Below are 22,857 nucleotides of genomic sequence, written 5' to 3'. Positions count from 1 at the left end.
TCTTTCTTTCTTTCTTTCTTTCTTTCTTTCTTTCTTTCTTTCTTTCTTTCTTTCTTTCTTTCTTTCTTTCTTTCTTTCTTTCTTTCTTTCTTTCTTTCTTTGCCGGGTAATTAGGCACCCGCTTTTAATCAGAAACCTACTCCCCAGAGGCGAATTATAACTGGCTGCGCAAGGGAGACGCCGCCAGAGGATCGGGTCTCTTTTTTTTTTTGTTCTTAATCCACTTGCTACTTTCTTTCCTATCCAACCGTAACTATCATTTGTCGCCAACTTGACAAAAGCAGCGAGTGCGTCTTTTTTCTTAGCTGAATCGCACGAAGAAGCATATATAGAGATATGTATATCCCGCAGCGTTGCCCTATAACCTCTAAATTTAGCCTGTAGGCGACGTTGAAAAGAAACGCAATGCCGGGATAGCGCTGATTTGGCGATTCAGTGACTCTGAGGAAGCCGAGACCACCCGCAGAAACGTAACTCATGTTACACATCGCACCTCTGTGCCCCCCACTCGCTCTCCCTTATACACACAGAAGTCACATTGATAGTCATTCATATGAAGCCAAGATACAATGAAATCAAGGAACAGTGAAATTTGGAACTGATGAATTAAAGCGAAGCTTTAGGAAACAGTTTTCTATCCTTCGAACGCTTCTTCCGGTTTCATTGTTCGCTTTTTATAAGAAACATGTTATGTATGTATGTATGTATGTATGTATGTATGTATGCACGTATGTATGTATGTATGTATGTATGAACACGACGACAGACGAGCGAGGCAGGTGGGCCTACCTTGGTTAGGACACCTGTCGAAACGTAAAGTAATTGTGTACCTTCTTTTTAAGTTCTTCAACTGCACGTCCACCGGATGCATAGAACTCCATCTTTGCATACGTGCGCCGAACGGTAAGCTATGACCGTAGAAGCCGAACAGAATAATTCCGGGCTGCTTTTACCCAATACATGATGTCGGCTGTATCGTGGTCATACGCCAGGCCAGTACATTAGCAAAGTTACGCTCCAAAGCGAGCGCAGGGCGTTGTTGTTACTACAAACGTGTGCATACTCATAACGACGTGGGTATAACATTATTCAAGTTACAGCCTCCGCGTTGGTGGTCCCGTGCGTGGCGCGCACCCGAAATTGTCAGCGAGTCTCGCCGCGTTTAATTTCTGATCGAGCCGCTTTAGCCGCCGAAGCGAAGCACGCTGTAGCCAGTTGCAGCGTCGTGACTCGCGCTGAGATGGCGCAATCAAGAAGCAAAAAAAAAAGTTGTGCGTACAGTTTTTCCGTGGGTACACACAAGGCGGAAGGAGCACGGTTGTTGAACGTTAACGAACGTGTGTATACGTGTGTTTGTAAGCGCGCGCGTTCTCGATCAACTTCGACTCGCAAGGACGGTGCAGCGCAAAAGGAAGGTATGGGGGCGTGTGTTAACGCTGTGCGAAACGAAAGAATCCCGAGTTCTGTTTCGTTGCTGAAAAAATAAAAAAAATAAAAGCGAGTTCCCTGGCCTATGACAACTGAGTAAACCGCATGGATGGATGGACGGATGCTATGAGCGTCCCCTTTATAACGGGGCGGTGACAAGTGTGCCACCTGGCTCGACAAAAAAAAACTATTTCCTTTTTTTTTATGCTGGCCTAATGCCTCTACTTCGATAAAATCTATCTTACTACAGGAAAAACAAAGTAAATTCCCAGCTCAGTTCTCTGCCCTTTACGGCAGGCTGTCCTTATTTTTTCCCAATATTTATCCGCAGAGCTAGCATGCAAGTGCCACTACCTGGCGAATGCAGATTTAGTTATTTCTTTCTTTTTTTCTTTATCTCTTTCTATATTGCCTTCTCTCCTCGTTTCCATCCTCCTCACTTTCACGTCACTCAACACCCTCACCTCTCCGCCATCCCTTCCTATGATATACTGCACATGGTTATGCTATGGTTTACCCTCCCCCTCCTTTACCTCCTCCTCACCCCCACTTCCCCTTTCCGGTCCTCTTGCTAAACTATCCAAGGCTATATGCTTTGCTAGGGGATGCTTGCCACATACCCGCTTTCTGCGGTGCATACCCGCCGAGTTTTGCGCGAACTACTAACGGCGCTGCTATAGGCACCGTACAGTCGAGTTTTCCAGTGCGACTGCAGCGCCAGAACGCAAAACCTAGCGGACAAAAAACGCAATAATGAGACGGGGTTGCTCAAAATGGAACGCGATGTGCGCGTCTCCCTCTCTGAATGAGTGGGCGGACTGCGGCCGGGATACATGGGGGACGCGTTCGCGCATCTGTTTTCTGCGTGCCCCTAACGGCCAATACCAGCGAACTTGGGACGGGCCAGTGCGAGCAACGCAGCTCCCTCTGGTCAGTGTACGGTGCCTATACAACTTATCGTCGAAGCTGGGGCTTGTTGGTGAAGCGTTGGAGGGAATGCAGCGCAAAAGAACACGGGTACAAAGGAAGGCGACACACACAGCGATGTGTAGTTAGACAGTTCCGTTGTCAAAAATGATGAGGTCTTTCGTGTACGACGCCGCCACCGAAATCTGCGAGTTATAAAAGCTTCGCTTATAAGTTCTGCTTCAATATCGGATGCCGACACGAACGCAGTGCTGCCCGGCGGAATAACAATAAAACTACACCATCTCCCGCTAAAGGGGACCATGAGGCGATGCGAAGCCAGAGCACTTGCACGATCGCGTTCCTTTGGCGTTCGTAGGGCATGCTACCGACCTTGCGTCGTGGAACGCGAAGAGGGACGCTACGCGCGTCGCATCTTCCATCTAGCCTGGCCGTTAATTCTCACAGGGCGAGCTGGGAACGCGGTCGACAGGCGGGCGAGAGGGGGGGCAGCGCAGGAGAGGAGAGAGAAGGGGAGGGGACGCGCATGCGCTCGAGCTCATCGCGGCGTTGCGCAGGAGAGAATTTCGGCATGTCTAGCCCGTGTTTCAGAGGAAGAGTGGAAAGGGGGAGGGGAGAGGGGCATGGGAGAGGGGAGGGGAGAGAGAAAGTAGAGAGGGGAAGTGGAGAGAGGATGGGGAGAGGGGTAGAGGACATGGGGAATGGTGAGGGGGAGTGGAGAGGAGGTGTGTGGAGAGGGTATGCGCATGCGCAGTAAGGGTGGTCACGCCGCACACCACCACCACCACCACCACCACCGGATTGAGCTTCGCCTTAAGATACTTCGCATCTAATAATAGGTAATCGATGGGGTTTCACAACCCAAAACCACGATATGATTATGAGGGCTCCGGAAATTTTGACCATCTGGTGTTCTTTAACGAGCACCTAAATCTAAGCACAAAAGCCTCTAGCATTCCGCCTCCATCGAATATGCGGCCGCCCCGGCTAAGATTCGATCCCGCGACCTTCGGACCAGCAGTCGAGCACACTGATGACTAGACCACCGCGGCGGGTTGCTGCGTGGCAGAGGGGCACATTATGTGGCACCTGTAGCCGGCACGGTGTGGTGTGATCACCCGAGTTAAGCCTATACTTCCACCGCAGTGCACGTTTTTAGCGAGACAAAAGACTGCACACGTCGGCGTTCGACCAAGCTTGGCGAAGCGAGAAGTTGCCGTAATGAATAAAAATAAATATATTAAAGTGTAGCTCGCTAAGAAATAAGGCGTCGTGCGAGCTACGAAGCTTTGCGGAATGGGGCGTTGCGGTAGCGCCCCTGCACGACGCTCGATTCGTTAAAAAGACCCCCCCCCCCCCTCCTCCCAACTCCACCTCTTCCTTACTTCTAGAGATAAGAGAAAAGTGCGATTTCGGCCGGAGATGATCGATGACCGTCGGTGTCGCGGGCTCCAGCTCGCGCGGCCACCATTCCGTTAATTCCAAATGCGCCCGACGCCGCTGCGCTGTGGCAATCGACGATGAACGGGGGTGAGGAGAACGCAAAGCAACCGCTCGCGGCCCGCGTGTGTTGCGTGTATATATATATATATATATATATATATATATATATATATATATATATATATATATATATATATATATATATATATATATATATATATATATACGTATTCGCTAACGTTCCCGAAAGAGTCGAAATGGAAGCCGCGGTGAGTACAAAGATGGCGGCCGATAACCAAGCTGCGCCGAATAGAACTTCAATTTAGTATAAGTCTATTAGGGACCCGGATGTTGTCACCAAAGCGTCCCGTATTCACAGCGCACAACAGATAAGCTATAAAGCATGGCTCGCAAAGGACACACACACACACACACACACACACACACACACACACACACACACACACACACACACACACACACACACACACACACACACACACGCGCGCGCGCGCGCGCGCGCGCGTTCCGCGCCACGTCGGTACAGTGGATTCGATCCCGAAGGTCGCGGGATGGAATCCCGGCCGCCGCGGCCGCGTTTTCGATGGAGGCGAAAATCCTTGAGGCCCGTGTACTTAGATTTAGGTGCACGTTAAAGAACACCAGATGGTCCAAATTTCCGGAGCCGTCCACTAGGGCGTCCCTCATATCGTAGTTTTGAAACGTTAAAACCCAACAATTCTTCTTCTTATTATTATTACATATACAAACTAACGTTAGCGAAAGAATTGAAATGGAAGCCACGGCGGGTACAAAGATGGCGGCGATAACCGAGCCGTGTCGAATTGAACTGCAATTTAGCGAGTCTATTAGGGACCAGGATGTTGTCACCAAAGCGGTCTCTGTTCAAAGCTCGCATCGGGTGAGCTATAAAGCGTGGCTCGCAAAGGAACAAAAAGTCGCGAGGACCACAGACGTACGACACGATGGATGATACGGGAAGCAATACAGCAGCAACAGGGGTGTGTATTAAAGATAACGGCGGAGTCCGTTAGAGATTGCGATCTCGGAGGGCGAGTAGTGGAACGGTTGCTCGCGTAAGCCCGTTTGTAAAGTATAGGCATGCACGCGTTCTCGTACATTCTCGTTCTCACGTGATGTTCAGTAGATCCTCTTCGAGATGTGCGAGTGAAATAGGAGATCCGGTCGGCAGAACTGAATTTCCCATAAGAATGGTACGACCCGGCTATAGCTGAGATGGATGGATGTATATACGCTCCGATTCGCAGCCGGTTTGCGATGAAACAGTCTGGGCGCGTTGTTATTGAGCGGCTGCTTTTAAAGGGATCTAAAAAAGTACGACACTGGCGGGTAATTTGAAGAAAGATTATGGTGTTTTAACTGCCAGAACCCCCGATATTATGAGGTACGCCGGAGTGGGTGATTCCGGAATAGTTCAGACCAAGTAGGGTTCCCTAACGTGAACGTCACTCCAAGTTTCGCATTTCGCCCACACCGAAATGTGGCCAACGCGTGGCTGGGTATCGAACCCGCGTCCTCGACCTGAGCAGTGAGACATCTAAAAACTCACAGGGTCCCTAAGACGCCTAAGACGACTCGAAGGCGAAAGCCATCTTTTCCTTCTCAGTCGATGTATTGATCCACCCCCGCCCACCACCGAAAGCTTTTTGCACCTAACGTGATTTTGCCTTGCCTCCAGGATCGGAGGCATTGCAAGCTTTCGGCACCTCATCTGGTTTTGCATTGCCTCCGTGATCGGCGCACCTTTGACCAAGCGACGACGTCATGTGACGTCATAGCCTCAGCACAAATTTGTCTATATGTGACGCCATGATGACGTCATATTGCGACGTCGTCACGTTACCATTTTTTGCATCTCTCGTGTTGACGCCGACACCGTGGGACGACGGTCGATGTCGAAGGTCAATTTTCGCGTTTTATGAGGCATCTAAGGCTTTCACTTTAAAAACATGCTAAGCTATAGCCACGGCGGACATGTGCTTCATTGCGTACAATATAACAATAATATCTGGAGTTTAACGTCCCAAAACCACGACATGATTATGAGAGACGCCGTAGTGGAGGGCTCCGGAAATTTCGACCACCTGGGGTTCTTTAACGTGCACCTAAATCTAAGTACACGGGCCTCAAACATTTTCGCCTCCATCGAAAATGCAGCCGCCGCGACCGGGATTCGATCCCGCGACCTTCGGGTCAGCAGTCGAGCGCCATAACCACTAGACCACCGTGGCGGGGCTCATTACGTACAAAATGAACCAGATCGAAGCCACGAAATAAAGTCAGGAGTTTTAGCGCTCCCTCGTCTGTTCTTGGTGTGCATCGTGCTTTCGTTTGTATACATGTCACGCTAATTATCGCTGCAATTAATCCCCCTCCCCCCCACACACACCACACGCAGACACAGAGGAAATGCTATACGCGAGGTGAATCGTTCCTGCATGCGTCAGCTGAGAATCAAAGTTATGTCGCAGCACCCCCATGCACCCAAGGAGGAGGACGTGCTCAACAAAACTCGCCGAGCGAGTCTTGCTTCGAAAGCGGATCTTGTCAACAAAAAGTGGTGGTGGCGGTCGCGGTGGCGTGGCCGGTGTTGCAACTCCGTCTCTCTCTCTCTCTGGGTGTTTATCTGTCCTTAAGACGACGACGGAGTTGTCCACATAAGCCGGAAGCCATCCGCATAAACCGGAAATTCTCCACATAAACCGGAAGGCGAGCTTAGCGAGCCCTCTTCGCTTATGTTATATGGCGACGAACCGGACGTTTCGCGGGGCACTTGAGAAAAAAAAAAAAAGTTGCGGAAGATCTTCTCTCCCCCTTTGACGTAGCCGCGCTCGTTTCGCGTGCAGTCGAATGCTATAGCGTACCGCACGCAGATACTTTCTTATCAGACGGATGCTGCTGGTGGAGGATGCAACTTTCTGTTTTGTATGTTTTTTTTTGTTGTTTTTCGTGACGCCATACACCTAGGGGAGCGCGTGGAGCAAGAAACAGGCGCTCGTGTTCACCGGGATGTCGATAAGTTGATGTTTTTTTTTTTTGGGGGGGGGGGGGGAGGTTTTATAAGTGCAGTTGAGTGGCAGGTGATTGTGTAACGATCAGTTCGTAAATCTGAAGAAAAAATACAGTGGACAATATTCTAGAAAAGCTACTTTTACAGTGTGACGATTTCTTAATGCAGCAAGACTGCAATTTCGGCCAGCTGGTTGAGATTCATACCATGGCCTCTGAGATTAGCCGGCGGCGCGCCGCCGGCTAATCTCGGAGGCCATCTTATTACTTAAACAGCGCACAAGAAACAACGTATAGGGAGCGCTCGACTCGCGCAGTCTCAGTCTTCTGCGCTGTTTAAACACGTATACAGTCGCGCTCAATGTGACTTGCAACACGGGAGCGCGTGACCTCACGAGTTTAAAGATTTCGCATTCCTTCCACTAGCCCTCATTTCTAAAACTAAGCGCTGTTCTCTCAATGGGGCGTGTTCCCAAATGAGAAAATAATATCTAGATACAGAAACGAAGCAAGTTGAAGCCGTGCGCTATCTTTAAACTCGTGAGGCCACGCGCTCCCGCGTTCCAAGTCATATTGAGCACGACTGTACATAGGTCGGCAAAATATGTAGCTCTCACTCAGGCTCATTGGTGAAATATATTTGGCCCTTAGGGCTCACTCGGACTCAGAGCCACGAAAGTTTTCCTCAACCGGACTTGCTCGAACTCAGTATCATCAAAGTACTACTCACTCAGACTCAAACTCACGGCTCTATCTGAGTCTGAGTGAGCCTGAGTAAGTCGATTTCTGAGTGAGTTTGCTGACCGATGAACACGTATACTACAGTGGAGTGGTTAGTGACCTTTTTTTTTTTAAAGAAAAAAGTGCAGTGACATGATTTTGCGCGCATTTGATTGTATGCAATTATAACCGCAGTGCAGGTATGAAACGCCGTCAAAGCTATATAGCCTTGATCTGCCAGATTGTCCAGAATCCAAATTTACAGACATCGCGCAGTTTCGCGTGGTAACGATATCGCGAACGAAATCGTACGAAACGGGACCGTATCAACGAGGTTCTAAGCTGCGTAGCACTGGCCAAAATCCTGGTACAATCTTGAACCCCATGCATTCACTCACGACAGAGCGCGTGGATTTGGCCGGCCCGCTCTCTTCCCAACTAGGAGAGCGCATATACTCAAGAACGATCCGATAACATTCCGGCGTTCCGAACGACAACACGCACGCATCTTTAGTGGTAAGCCTAATTTTCGCATCGCGGCGTATACACACGCCGGAAAAATACCGAGGACCGACCGGCCCTCTGCGTATATACGCCAGCGAAGCTTCAGCGAGCTGCGTGCGTGGACTCGGTGTGTACATAAGGTCGCATTTCAAGACGACCCGACTTCATCGGCTACTCGGGTCACGACGGAAGTGAGGAATGCCACCGACGCGCGGCGCTGCAGTCGCCGCCAGATGGCGCAACTCCCGGCGGTGTATGAGAGAAAGCCGTGAGGACTGCCGACGCCTCAAATCGTTGACGGCGAATGCGGGAAACAAACGCACGAGCCCAGTCTTGGTAGGGGACCGAAAGAACGTTACGAAACTGTCTCTGCGAAGACGAGCCGAAAGATATGCGATGCTAGGAGGGGGGGGGGGGCGATAGAGAGAGAGAAGAAAAAGCGTCCTTTTCCGAGAGAAGCGAAGCTTTAGTATAAGAGACGAGAGCTACGTGGAGTGATGGGCCGCTGTGTTTAAAGTGAGGAGATGATGCCATGCCTGCCTCGAATCCGGGGTGAAGGGACAACTCGGAACAGTTAAAGAGAGGCTTCTCGCAAAGGTAGAAGTCACCGCATTCTGCTTTCGATTGTGACCGTCTCATTTCCCGAGCATATAAACACCAAACTCACTAGAAAGACTCGGACGTACGGACACCACGAACCCAGAAGAGGGAGCGCGCGCGCGAGTGAGTGAGTTATCGTTTACGAGCACGGTCCCCCCCGCCCAGTGTATACAGCCACGGCAGATAGCGTACGACCGCTCCAACTTCGAACAAACGATACTTCGATCTCTATTTCCACAACTCACGAGCGATTAGACGCGAGCGTCTCCTCTCCGAAACGTCGGGGGATGGCCGCGGTCGATTGTCAAAGTCGTAAATTGTCGATCGCTTTTTTTGGCGAGGTATATAGCCGAGAATCTGCGGCGATACAGTTGGAAGCTTTGTTTATCCCTGTTTTTAATTTTTTTTTCATGTGCACCTGCTCTTCTTGAACAGGTCAGTCAGGGTGGTCGAAAACGAACGATTTCACGAAGGTTCTGCTCAACACGGAGTGCCGATTTTCGTCGAAAACATTCGCTTGCATTAGTCCAACCGTAAGTGCGATTTACTTGTTTAATGTTGCATGATCAAGAACAGTTTGTACGCATTACGCAAACAAGCATGACGAGTATGCTTCTAATCACAGTTTGTCGAAGGTGACCTGTCATATCACAAGGAATAACATTGATTTTTAAGAAGCGAAAGAAATCAGGAACGTTTGTTCTACGTAGGTTCAGCGCACGAACTCTGGCTTACTGCACGCTTATTTATTGTCAAAAATTTAGTGCAGTTCACTTTTCATCTGTAAGCCGTTGAGTAATCAGAATAGACGCCCTGACGTCATTTACCGAGGTATGCCGCATGGCATGACAGAGGATACCCCTACAATTTTTCAATTTCCTCGTCTCCTCGCTTACAAATACTCTATTCCCGCCAGAAATGGTGCATCGGTTATTACACAAGCCTAATATTTCGATGCAGCTCAACTTATTTCCCTTTAGTGTCCCTTCGACGTACAACTTGTAATAACTAGCTGTATAGCTGTCGTAACTCGTCAACAAGTGGCCGAACAAGGGAGGCCTTTGTCAGGATCGCGCCGGCATTACTACAGGTGGACTCGTTCTCGGCCAGGACAACAACCTGTCCTGACAAGGACAGCTCTATGTGACGAAGAGTTGGGCTCTTTCCTACTTTGGTCACTGTTGGTCATAGGATAGAATCATCGGTTGCACCTACAGGGTCACACCTACAAGGTCACACCTACAAGGTTACACCTATACATAGGTTACACCTATTTAAGGTCACACATTGGCAGGAGTGTGCGTACTGACCTTCTACCAGAGAGGTGAGCAGAGTAACATTGGCCGCCTTGCGCCGACCGGCAGGTAGGTTGAGTCCTATCTTCTCCAACTTCTCCCGCAGCGAGCGGCCGCCATTCTTGGACTTCGCGCGCCGAAGGACGCCGCCGAGCAGCGACGCGTTGAGGCACTCAGGCGGCGACAGGCGGCGCTGCACTTCGCCCACGGTCACCTTGTACTTGGACGTGGAACTGAGCAGCGACAGCCGGCCGGGCACCGAGCAGAACACGTCCGTCGGGGACGTCACACCCCCGCTGATAACCATGTCCTTGTGGTTCTCCGAAGAGTTGCGGACCTTCATGCCTGCAGCCACCAAGAAGTGACCAACTCTGCTTTATTCTATATAACACTTCTTCTGGCTAACAACCAACATTTAAGCGAACTGCTTAACTATCAACTCGCCCACTAAGTTTTATATAGTATACCTTATTGTGCTCCTTTCCAAGACTTGTTCAATAATAACGATAGCTGGGGTTTTACGTCCCAAATCCACGATATGATTATGAGGGACGCTGTAGTGGAGTGCTCAGGAAATCTTGACCATGTGGTGTTCTTAAACGTGCACTCACGTTGCACGCTACATCGGCCTCAAGCCTCTCGCCTCCATTGAGATTAGGCCGCCGTGGCCGGGATTGAACCCGCGACTTTCGGGTCAGCAGCAGAGCACCGTAACCACTGTACCACCGAGGCGGACTGCACCTCACACTGACGAACTGCATCCCCAGCCATCCTATCGAGTCAACCCCGACGGATCATTTCATTACAGTGCAATCCTTATGTACGCAATCCTTATGGAAAGATTGTCGCCCACAAATATGTAGCGCGAAGCTACACAAGAAATCCGTACAAATTTATCAGGAAGAAAAGCTTTTCAGTAGAGAGAAAGTTCGTCCTAGCCCGGGATTCGAGCCCGGGACTAGGGGTTCGAATCCCAGACTAGGACGAACTTTCTCTCTACTGAAAAACTTTTCCCCCTGATAAATTTGTACGGATTTCCTGTGTAGCTTCACGTTACATTTTTGTGGAGGACAATCTTTCCCTTTTTTTCAAATTTAATCCCCAACATCCAACCAGTTCTTGTTGGAGAGGTACCCTTGCCGTTGGTGTCACGATGACATGGCTTGGGCCTGTTTGATCGAGACCAATACTAACCGAGTGTTAAAGGTAAAAAACAGTACAATCACAAAGGGGTGTTTATGTTCATACATACATACAAAGAACTTTATTGGTGCCCTGAAGGATCGATTAAGATTAAAAGAGGCCAAGAGACCTCTCATGACGAAACAAGCGCAATATGCACGAAGACTTAGAAAGGACACAGAACGGAGCGCTTACTAGCAACTGAAAATTTTATTTCATAAAGAACATTCTTATATAGGCATCACATGAATGCACGTCACCACAAACCACCCTTATTATCACAAACAGCGTGAATGAACGAAAGACCGCTATGATAACCAATGGCATACAGCAGGATATAGCACGTGTTAAACCCCCAAAACAACCAAGAAAAGAAATGCACTGAGTGATAATAAAGGTGCTTTGTGGTGACGTGCATTCATGTGATGCCTATATAAGAATGTTCTTTCCGAAATAAAATTTTCAGTTGCTAGTAAGCGCTCCGTTCTGTGTCCTTTCTAAGTATTCGTGCATATTGCGCTTGTTTCGTCCCGGACCTTTACAACATGCCCAACTGGCAGTCATCCAAGAGACCTCTAGCGTTAATGTTTTTTTACACGTGTAGTCATGCCATGCAGTTTGTCACGAACCACTATAATGGATGAGTCCCAGAAGAAAAGTGAACGTATTCTGAAAGAAGTATACATGGTAATTAACTGTCTAAGGTTTCTTCGGAGGTCTCGTTCAGAAGTTCCTCCATCTGGAAGAGCTTGTGGGCTATGGTTGGAACATACTGGATGATGAAGGCAGCACTGCTAAATTCAAGAGACAGAAAACCGGGACGTCACAGACGAAGTCCATTTGCACTATATATACGCTATCAACGAATATCGTTTTGACCTGACTTAGATGTGCTTAACACGCGTTCATAACCCCTAGTCGAGGAACATTAGCCTATCGACTTTATAAAGGAAGACCCCACCAACGGCGCGGCCGGGTCAGATAAAAGTCACCGAAGCAATCGCCCGCGCGTAGCAGAGGACGCGGACAGAATGTGTTACTACGCGGATGCTACGGCGGTGCATCGCGAGGCTTAAAACGTGCCGGTCTTTCGAGGCAGGTAAACATACACGAAGCGCGAGCTATCGGAATGCAAAACGAGCTTTTGAAAGCGGCCGGGCTCTAAGAAGACCGATATACGCTACCGCGGCTTCGAAATGCGCGGCAAAGCAGGAGAGGTTTAACGCTCGAGTTGGCACAGAAAACAAGCGTGTGTGTGTGTGTTCTGCGTCTTCGCACGAGGCTTATCTTCTGTATACCTCGAGACTCTTTTCGACAAGGTGTGACTTTGTTTCCAAGTCGCTGCTGCTATAGCTTAAGGCGTGCCGATGTACATATACACACACACAAGCCTCAGGCGATGTGCGGAACGAAAGTTCGCCGATCGAAACCTTTTTGCGCATACGCAGTTTTGTTTTGTTTCTCTCTTCTTCTGGAACCGATAATCGGAGCAGACGGCGTGTGTCTCCTGTCTTTCGTCCGTTACTTTTCTTTTTTTCGTCTGCTACGCACTTCTTTCCTCCGTCTGCCCTCTTTCCTTGGTTTTTCCTATACCAAGTCGTAGCAGACGACGCGTCGCATTTTTTAATTTTTCCCGTCTGCATCACCTGCACGCGGCGAGGTGTTCGTGCATTTCGGCACGTCTACTCAATATCCTCGCCGCTGTGGTGGTCGCCATTTCTCTCTCCTTCTCTTTCGCTTATTTCGCATTACGGAGGCTGTTCCACGGCGCATATACTGTATATAATCGCGCTTCCTACACGAAAACGAAGGCCTGCTACGCGACGGAGGCCCCACATATTGGTGTGGCCCCTGTCGCTAAAGTGGACGCGAGCTGCCTGCTACACAGAGTTTGTATATATACACGGTGTAACCCTCCCTCCAAACGGGTCGAAAACAAAACACGACAAACACTGCATCGCGGCGAGCGCGCGCGCCGAACGGGTCATTAATCCGGTCGGTCTCAGCGTCATCGACACGTTTATTAACCCTACCGCCATTAGCGGGCCCCGAAACCCAACCACGCGGCGTTTATACACCGGCGAGGCATCAAGCGGCGCGCAAAAGGCTGCAGCTGTATAGGGACGACGCGTTTCCTCGGTCAGTAATTAACCAAATGAACAGCGCTTGCGCGCATGCATGCACGCGCCCTGCCCATGCACGGTTTTCTCCGTATTAGGCCTAGCTATATAGCGCGGGGTACGGCTCGAAAAGAGAAGCAATTGGCCCGCATGTATGGATAGGGTAGACATTCTATACCCGTGTAACCGAGTACTGCAGTAGCCCTTGCCTTGAAGACAAATAACGTGAAGAAGAAACAGAACAGCCCGGCACAAAAAATAAATAAATAAATGGAGAATATTTATAAGAGTGAGCCGGTATAGCTGAGCACGGCCGTGAGTATAGATATATGCGCAACTAAAGCGATATAATTGTAGAGCTACGCGATGAACCCTGCGTGCACAGGAAAAGATAGAATAGTTCGATCGATGTAATATATCCAGGCTCAATTATAAGCTAGCGGCGACGATGGGAGGGCATTACCGCGCCTCAGCCCTTTCTGTTTTGTTCACCTTTAGTCAATTTTTATGAACAAGCAGGAGACAGGTCTGGACACTTGTCTGTAATTCACATATGTGCAACTTGTTGAGTTCGAGATCTCGGGTTCGATACCCGGTCGCTGCGTTCCGCCGGGTGCGGAATTCAGTAAAATAAACTATCTTGCCAAATTGAGCTAGAAACCCGGGTGGTCGCGAAGTCAATCGGATGACTTTCATTACCGTGTCCGAAGTGTATCAGCAGTTACATTCTTTTTATATGTTTAACGGCACACTAAAGTGAAACAATAAATTAGTTTACAATGAAAAAAAAAAACGTACTCTGCACGCTCTAGTACTTTGATTTCGCCACCACATGTAGATTAATACATGAGAAAATCAATCTCGAAAGTCTCACTTTTAAATTTCCCGCCGAAATCTCGGATAGTGATGTCACGGATTTCAATGTGTGTTTTCGTATTTTGGCCGCATCGGCTCAAAGAAATTTCCGGAAACTTGGCACGTTGAGTCTCTGGCCCCTCAGAGGACAATGTACTTCATATTTACCGATTATAAGAACTACTTGGGCGGTATAGACGCCGTCAAAATCTATGTGCAGGACAGCAGACCGGATAATTTTCTTCTGGTTAACCTCCCTGACCTTCACTCAACCTCTCTCTCTCCCCCCCCCCCCCCCCCCCCATCTCTCTCTCTATGACGTCACGGCGACTAGTACGGGAACTTCATGGTGGCGTCGCCACCCGCATTTTCATTTTGCGCGTTTCCTCGCTTACCAAGCGTCTTCTCGCGGCAAGCTTTATAAATGTCACCAAATAGTCGTGTTGTAAGAAAGTCATTCTCCGGTCAGATGGTCATACTATAGTCATAACCATAAAGTCACAAATGACTGTGGGACAGTGAACTCCACAACTATCCACAAAGGGCAATGACCATAATTGGAGTCATCATCAAGGCGGTCAGTTGACGCTAAATTCCACAACTATCCATCAATAGCCACATAACTAAGCTTAATTTGATTATGTATAATAACTTTATTTCTTCATCTGCGCGGAACGTTTGATGTTCTCCGTAAAGCTACACTGCTGTGTCGGGCACAAAAAATAACACAAACACCAATCTAAACCATGCATGACAAATGATGACATTACTGTTGGCGTCCGAGGAACGTAAAACACAAACTGAAGAAATTAAATGACATTAGAGACAGACAGCAACGCCATGTAATCAGTACCGAGTTCAGGTTATACACGGCAGGACTGCCTTTCAACGCGACTTATGATATGGCGCACTCTGTTTTAGCGACGACCCATTTACGCATGCGACCTCAGCTCGGTCGACATGTGATTACGTGACAACTCAGGGGTTCGTCGACGAACACAAGCGCCCTCTGTATAAACGCCGACATGACAGTACGTTTGTACACATCGCATCACCTCCTCCATTGTTAGGTCCCCGAAAAGAAGAAAAAAAAAAGAGAGAAGACAGCCTGACTTCAAGGATGTCGCCAGAGAATTACTCTCAGCATACAAAGCTCACCGCATTTATTGCGAAAGCGCGTCGGTGGGTAGGCCTAATTCAGCTGGGACGCGCTAAATAGCGCGGCGCGCCGCGATGTCGTCTGCTCGCCGGACCAGCGCGAGAGCAGACGACACGAGGCGGCCATATCACAAAGCGAAGCAGGGAAGGTAAGGGGGGGGGGGATCTGGTAGGTAGCCACATTTTGGGGTCGTGGCAATGACCAGGGAAGCGCGGCAGCACCCGCTGGGCACGAAATCATCGCGCTTAGCGGCAGAGACCGATGACAATTATCATAAATTACCGGCGCCGCGCATTAATCTAGTCCGTTGGCTGCTGCAGCGGTCGTGCCCGGTAGCTATATAGAAAGATGTCTCCAGAGTGTTCGTACGTACGCCTTGATCCTCGGGTTAGCGAGCTTCTGCTCTCTTGGTTTGCTGCCCAACCCTCGAAGCCTCTATCTCGGCGCATAGCTTGCCCTCAGCAACACCTTTATGTATACACAAAGTGTACTTGCGTCGTCGCCTTGGTCATCTGAGGCCTCTGGTCTCAGCCCATCCTCCGCATAATATTTAAGCGCACTGGTGTACTTGGACGATCGTTGTTATCTAATTGTTGAAATGAATTTCTTAATGCGGCTACTTTCTTTGTGACTATTATTGTTTTTATTGCGATAGCAATTATATGGACAGTCTCGGCTGAATTTTGCCGTCGCCGTCGTCATGCACCGTATATGTATAAGTATGTATTGGCCTCGAGGCCCACCACTGGAAACGCCGCCGCCACTGTCGGCGTGACGTGCTTGGCAGGATCACGTGGTCTCAGCGGCCGCGTCGGCTGCCTGTGGCGCACTGCCGCGTGCTTTGAAAACGAGTTTCAAGTCCCACATGCGCTGCGGTCCGTTCAAATTCGGAAGTTTTCTCTCATTTTCTACTCAACTGAAACCATTGTAATAGAGTGGCTGCCTCCGAAGGCGACGAACATGGGGCTCTACCGCTCGGTGCCGCAGTGCCGCGCTTACGCAAAGGAGCCCAGTGTCAGCCTGCACTGGTAACCGCGGGACAAGAAACAGCGTGAAGCATGGGCTGTAAAGCTACGAGTCTTGTGTGCAACGAGCACTTCCGCGACGAAGACTTTTGTTACTGCGTCGGGCCTGCGATGTTCGGTGAGTAGCAGACAGCGCGCACTGAGACGATGGCTCGCGCGCGCTTCCCGCCGGCAAATGATGCTTATCTGCCACAGGATGGTAAAAGCGCTACCTTTTACCACGTGCGATGCCATCTCAGAACCCTCCAAAGCGACCTCTTGATCGTCGGCCCCGTGCTCAGCGTCCACAAAATCGGCTGCAGATGCGCAAGTCATTGTTTAGATACGTTAAATTAAAAAAAAAACGCACAGGGTCCCTTATGCATTCGTTAAAGATGACTAGAAGGCGAAAGCCATCTTCTTCTTGTCAGTCGATGTACTGATTCTCCCGCGCCCCCCTCCAAAAGCGTTCTGCACCTAACGCGGTTTTGCACGGCCTCCGTGACCGATCACGGAGGCAATGCAAAGCGACCATGACGTGTGAATACGTCATCATGTGACGTCATAATGACGCTACACGTTTTGGCGATCTGTGACGTCATGATGACGTCATATGGTGACACCATCACGTGACGATTATTTTTTGCATCACTCGTGTTGACGACGCCTACGCGGGACGCCGACAGGCAACCTTCCCATTTGATGAGGCATGCATTGCTTCATAAGCTACATAAATTTTGCATTGCCTCCGTGATCGGCCCACCGGCCAACCCCATGTATTTTCTTGGAGACATTTATTTACGTGGGAAAAGATGCCACCCTGTTGGCGCTAGACACGACGCTGCTGCCAAAATTGATGGGGTACACGCCAAATAATTACTATGCTGTCTTGCGGCTGCTGGTTGCTGCCATACCTTCTATTTTATTCACCGCTATTTCAAGTTCATGTGGGTCCTAGTTCACAGCCGACGTTTGCAGAATAAGTCCGGCAAACTTTACTGTATTTTCTTTTCCTAGCCGTCACATGCTACTACATGCTCGGTCTCGTAGACTGGTTCTCCTTCCACCAGTAATCTCTAAGTGGTGAAGCTTTGGTCTATGAATTTGTTGATGACAGAGAGCGGCAAGTTCACTGGAATGCAAACGGAACGATAATTAAGCAGCATTAAAAAAAGGCGTCGCATTTGCTCACGTTTTGTGTGAGCACCAAACGAAACGAATGCGCTGAATAAAGAAACAGAAGCAGCGATATTTGCCAGCTGAGAAGACCGATCAATACGCAGTGCGTGACAACTTGTCAAATGGCATTGAAACGTACACGAATTTAGACCGAAAAAGAAAAAAATAAAAAACACTGAATCGTCGGGACGGCAGATCACAAAGTTGCCATGCGCACCGAAGCCGCAGTTGTAAGGAAATTGTTTTTGAACTACTCTGATAGCGTCCGCGCAACAGTAGTTGTTTGTTTACTCACAAATTCTCATATTTAGCGGCCTAAAGTTCACAGCGCGGTGCAAAACGCGCTCGTAGCAAAAGCGAAACCATCAGTACGAACATACATGCAGACGCTCAAACATGAAGAGGCACCGTCAGTCGTCGCGAACCCGTGCGATCGCTGGCTTGAGGCTTCTTTCTGTTATGCTCCGTTTGGTTATACAGGCAGTCTACTGTAACGAGATATTCCACATAGTTTGCACTCAGCGAGTGACTACCTTTCACGCAAGAAGCCGGTTCAGGGGTCTCCAAACGCGGTGACCGCGTGAAGCGGGTGCTCGGTTTTCTGCAAAGAGACAGTGACTGTAGACTATCTTGTGCTTTCAGTTCGTCGAAAATGATTATTTTGACAGTAAAGAACACAGTTCATTTCGAAAGTATTTACAGAAATGCCCTGGAGGGCTTCCGCGAGGTGTTTTTGTAGAGCGCCGACAGCAAAACCAATGGGGAGCGCGCCGGCGGTATCCTGCCTAGCACGCAATCGAGGCGCGTCCGATAGAGGGCGACTCCGTAACTCCTCGAGGCCAATATATATATAAAAGCCCCAAAGAAAAATAATCCAGAAAATTGCTTCCGAAGCGCGGAATCCAACCAGGGACCTCTTGCTCCGCAGCGAGTGGCGCGAGCCACTACGCCACGAAACGCAGATCCTCCACGTAGCTAACGGCGAGCGTTATATACACACCCTTTGGCGCTGGACGGACTCAGAGACGGCGGGCGCTTTATAAGCGTTTCTTCATTACCAGCGAGATGGCGCGAGGAGCGCGTCGGCGAGCTCGCTCGCTTCTTCTTATGTTTGCGCAGGGAGAGCCTTGCCCTTCCGCTGTCTGCTCGCGCGGTTTTCTAGATTGTTCGCAGTTTAGAGTATATTTGGTTCATCGTGTATAACCCGAGACGTTATTTTGAGTTTTTAATCTCTTGCATTGCGCCGTTATTGTCAGATGTAACCTTGATGTAATCATTGTTGTATGCTGTGTATATGGGGCGGGAGTGGGGGAAGGCGCTGTAACTATAGGCTTCGTCATGTACACGCGTCATAGATAGGCACCTATTGCGCATGCCTCCTTCTGTGTGTGCCCTTTATAAGCAGTGCCATATCTGACAATAAAGCTTTCGACTTCTGACACGGCTCACTCCCGTGCACATGGTGTCAGAAGTTGTGGGCAATGCGTTTCGCTTGCCCGTACGTCAACGTCCGCCCCCTTGTCCGACACGGCCTAAGTAGAGTCCAGAAGGCAACAAATTATGGCATCGACGCTACTTCCACCGCCAAGGCCACTCGACATTACTGGCGATGCCTTTCACAACTGGACTACATGGAAATGTGAGTTTGCTCTGTATTCTACGGCGACCGGATTGAAGCAGCAGCCTAAGGAAGTTCAGGCAGCGACCTTTCTTGTAATAATTGGCGAAGAAGAAAGGCGAGCGTTCTATACCTTCAAGTTTGAAGATGAGGATGAGAAGCAAGACGTAGACAAGCTAATTGAAAAGTTTGAAGCACACTTCAAACCAGTGACGAATCTAACGTTCAGCGAATTTCGTTTTGGCTCTCGGGACCAACGAGAGGGGGAAGGGTTCAACGAGTGGTTAACTGACCTTAGAACGCTCGCTCGTCAGTGCGAATTCGGAGAACTAGAAGACAGACTCTTGCGCAGTCGAATTATCCTAGGAATCAGAGACAAGAGCTTGCAGCAGAAACTTCTGTCGGAAAATCCTTCGTATGCCAAAGCTATTGAAATTTGCCGGGCCAAAGAGCAAGGACAGAATTGTTTTAACGAAATCCAGGAGGTCTCGGCGAGGACAGCAGACGAAAGCAATGTACATTCTGTGAAGACTGGAACCACTCTCGGTACGTGTCGAAGCTGTGGTCTCGCAGAACACGAAAAAGCAAGTTGTCCTGCTCAAGGCAAGCGTTGTAACAAGTGTGGTGGCCGAAACCACTTCGCCCGCGTATGTCGTAAACCACAAGCAACAACGAGGAGTCAAGGACGCAGAATACAGCAAGTCGAGGTGGTGGAAGAACAGGATTATTTCCTACAAATGTTACAAGTCAACGCACTTGATGAGCACGACCCTTGGTCGGCTACTCTAGATGTCGCTGGGACCACCATGAGGTGTAAGATTGATACCGGGGCCAACTGCTGCGTCATGCCCGAGGCTACGCTAAGGAATATAACGACGCAGCCAGCGCAACCTTGCTCCTCTACGCTGCGGTCGTTTTTTGGGCATAAGGAAAAGGCATCACAAATGATTGAGCTTCCGATTGCTAGTGCAACAAATGCGACAACGGCGCTGTTCTTCATTGTGAAACAAGCAGTTCCGGTTACACTAAGTGGCAAGGTCGCCGAAAGTTTAGGACTGATTTGCCGCATAAACGCGGTGGACGCCTCAGGGCCTGAAGTGCTAACCAAAGGTTTTGAAGATGTTTTTCAGGGGTTGGGAGAAATCAAGGACGTCGCCTACCACATGGAATTGAAGCCTGAAGCTCAAGGCACCATCAAGTCGGCAAGGCGCATCGCCGTTGCCCTTCAAGAACGCGTCAAAACGGAGCTTGACAAGATGGAGCAAGACGGAGTCATTACGAAGGTAACGGAACCTACTTCCTGGTCAAGCCACATGGTTGTGATACTAAAGAAAGATAAGGTGCGCATTTGCTTAGACCCATCAGATTTGAACAAGGCGCTTCTCAGAGAGCGGTACCATATGCCGACATTGGAAGATATTTTGCCAAGATTACATGGAGCACAATATTATTCCACCCTGGATGCGTCATCGGGATTTTGGCAGATAAAGTTAGACGAGCCGAGCTCCCGCTTATGCACAATGAGCACGCCCTACGGTCGATATAGGTTTCTGCGCATGCCTTTCGGCATATCTTCGGCCCCAGAAGTTTTCAGCGTGTAATGCATGAAATACTGGAGGGCCTGAGGGCCGTTTGCTGTCGTAATGGACGACATTCTTGTGTGGGGAGAAACGCGAGAGCAGCACGACAACAATTTGATCGCCTTGCTGGAGAGATGCAGACAACACAACTTGAAATTGAATAAGAAAAAGTGCCATTCCTGCAGCCCCGAGTCCGCTACATGGGCCATGTTCTCACTAAAGAAGGAGTGTGCCTGGACCCCAGCAGAGTGGAAGACATCATGGAAGTGCCGCCTCCGCAAAACCGTAAGGAATTGCAAATTTTTCTAGGCATGATAAACTTCGTGGCGCTGCTTCGTCCCGAACATGTCCACCTTGTCTGCACCGCTTCGCGATCTTTTTGAAAAAAGACGTTGCATGGGTGTGGACAGACCAGCAAGAAGACAGTTTTCACCAGCTTAGAGAAACACTCACTCGGGCACCTGTCCTTGCTTATTTTAACCAAGAAAAACATGTGACGTTGTCCGTAGATGCCAGTCTGCGTGGTGTAGGAGCTGTGTCTTCTGCAGGATGGGCAACCAATTGCCTATTCGTCTCGTTCGCTGACAGAAACACAGCAGCGATACGCACAGATCGAAAAAGAAACGCTCGCCATTGTTCACGGCTTGCACAAAATTTCATGATTATATCTTTGGGCAGTCCGAGTTACCGTCGAGTCCGATCACAGACCTTTAGAACACATTTTCAAAAAACACTTGTGCGAATGCCCTCTAAGATTGCAACGCATGAGGCTTGTTTTACAAAGGTACCCAATCAAAGTGACTTATAAACCAGGCAAGCACCTGTTCCTAGCTGATGGGCTTTCTCGCTTCCCAAGTCCTACCCAACTAAAAGATGAGACAGAACAATTCCAAGTTAACACTATTTCTTCTCTTCCGGTGTCAGATCAACAGCTCGAGAGCATTCGCAACGAAACCGACAAAGATGCTACCATGGCTGAACTCGCACCTACTCAAGCACAAAATGGCCAGAAACGAGGGACAAACTGTCGCATGCCCAGCGCCCTTACTGGCGCTACCGCGACGAGCTGCACGTCGAGGATGGTCTGCTACTCAGGAGCAACAAAATCGTCATTCCTCCAGCCAAGCGACCGGAGGTGCTCCGCTTGCTACACGCTGCCCATGGAGGGGAAGAAAAAATGAAGATGAGAGCCAGACAGGTAATGTACTGGCCCGGAATGAACGCGGACATTTCGGTCCTAGCTAAGTCATGTGCAGCTTGCCAAAAGTACAAGCGCAGAAACAGCCGCCTACCAATGCTGAGCCACGAGATACCAAGTCTGCCGTGGCAAGTCGTAGCCCTTGATATTTTCTACCACAATGACCAGACATACCTAATCCTGGTTGATTTCTACTCGTTCTTTTTCGAGATTCAACACCTACGTCAATCAACAGCTGAAGCCGTAAACAACGCGTGCATGCTCGTTTTTGCGACTCACGGCATTCCGACAAAGCTGTGCAGCGATAATGGACCACCTTTTAACAGTGCTTGCTTCCGGTCTTTCCTGTCACACCTAGGAATCCTCCACGTGACGTCAAGTCCATATTACTCCCGCGGTAACGGCATGGCGGAGCGTGCAGTGCAAGAGGCGAAAAAGTTGCTAAAGAAATGTCCTTTTGCAACATTTGATTTTTACAGCGCCCTCCTGGAGTGGAGAAATATGCCCAGGGACGAACACTTGAAGTCGCCTGTTCAGCGGTTGATGGGACGTCAAACCCAAAACTCGACTGCCAGTCCTTCCCCAGCACCTGGAGCCTCAGACTGTGCCACCAGAGTCCGTTCGCAACCGCCTTCAAGACATACGGGAAAAACAACGGATCTTCTACAACAGGGACTGCCAAGCACCAGCCAGCACTTCTCAGTGGTTCGCCAGTATTTGTATACAACACTACACGCAGAAACCTGGTCCCCCAGCAGTGGTTATTGGACCTGCAGGTCCACCAAGGTCGTACAATCTAGCCACACACAGCGGACAACAGCTGAGGCGTACCAGGGAGCATCTGACCGAAAGGCAACCGCAGGCCGGCCCTACGACCCGCTCGCCGGCGGAATATTCTCAGCCTGGCCCTGCGACGGCACTGGCAGAACCAGACTCAATTCGCAGGAGTGACCGCGTTCGTAGAGCCCCACAACGGTATCCCCTACCGGAAAGA

General features: G+C 49.5%; 1 protein-coding gene across 2 annotated transcripts in view; it reads right to left on the bottom strand.

The window, feature by feature from the left end:
• The window catches only part of LOC119407144 (transcription factor AP-2-epsilon), a 266,329-nt gene that overhangs the window by 18,004 nt on the left and 225,468 nt on the right, over positions 1–22,857 (bottom strand). For both annotated transcript variants that reach the window (XM_049419992.1, XM_037674005.2), the window contains exon 5: positions 9,984–10,313. In XM_049419992.1, the coding sequence (XP_049275949.1) occupies positions 9,984–10,313 (330 nt within the window). The remainder of the gene's footprint in view (positions 1–9,983; positions 10,314–22,857) is intronic.

This window comes from Rhipicephalus sanguineus, chromosome 10 (assembly GCF_013339695.2).
Source record: "Rhipicephalus sanguineus isolate Rsan-2018 chromosome 10, BIME_Rsan_1.4, whole genome shotgun sequence".
In the NCBI taxonomy this organism is placed as follows: Eukaryota; Metazoa; Arthropoda; class Arachnida; order Ixodida; family Ixodidae; genus Rhipicephalus; species Rhipicephalus sanguineus.
The sequence above is the reverse complement of the archived record's forward strand: the minus strand, read 5'-3'. Positions and strand labels throughout refer to the sequence as shown.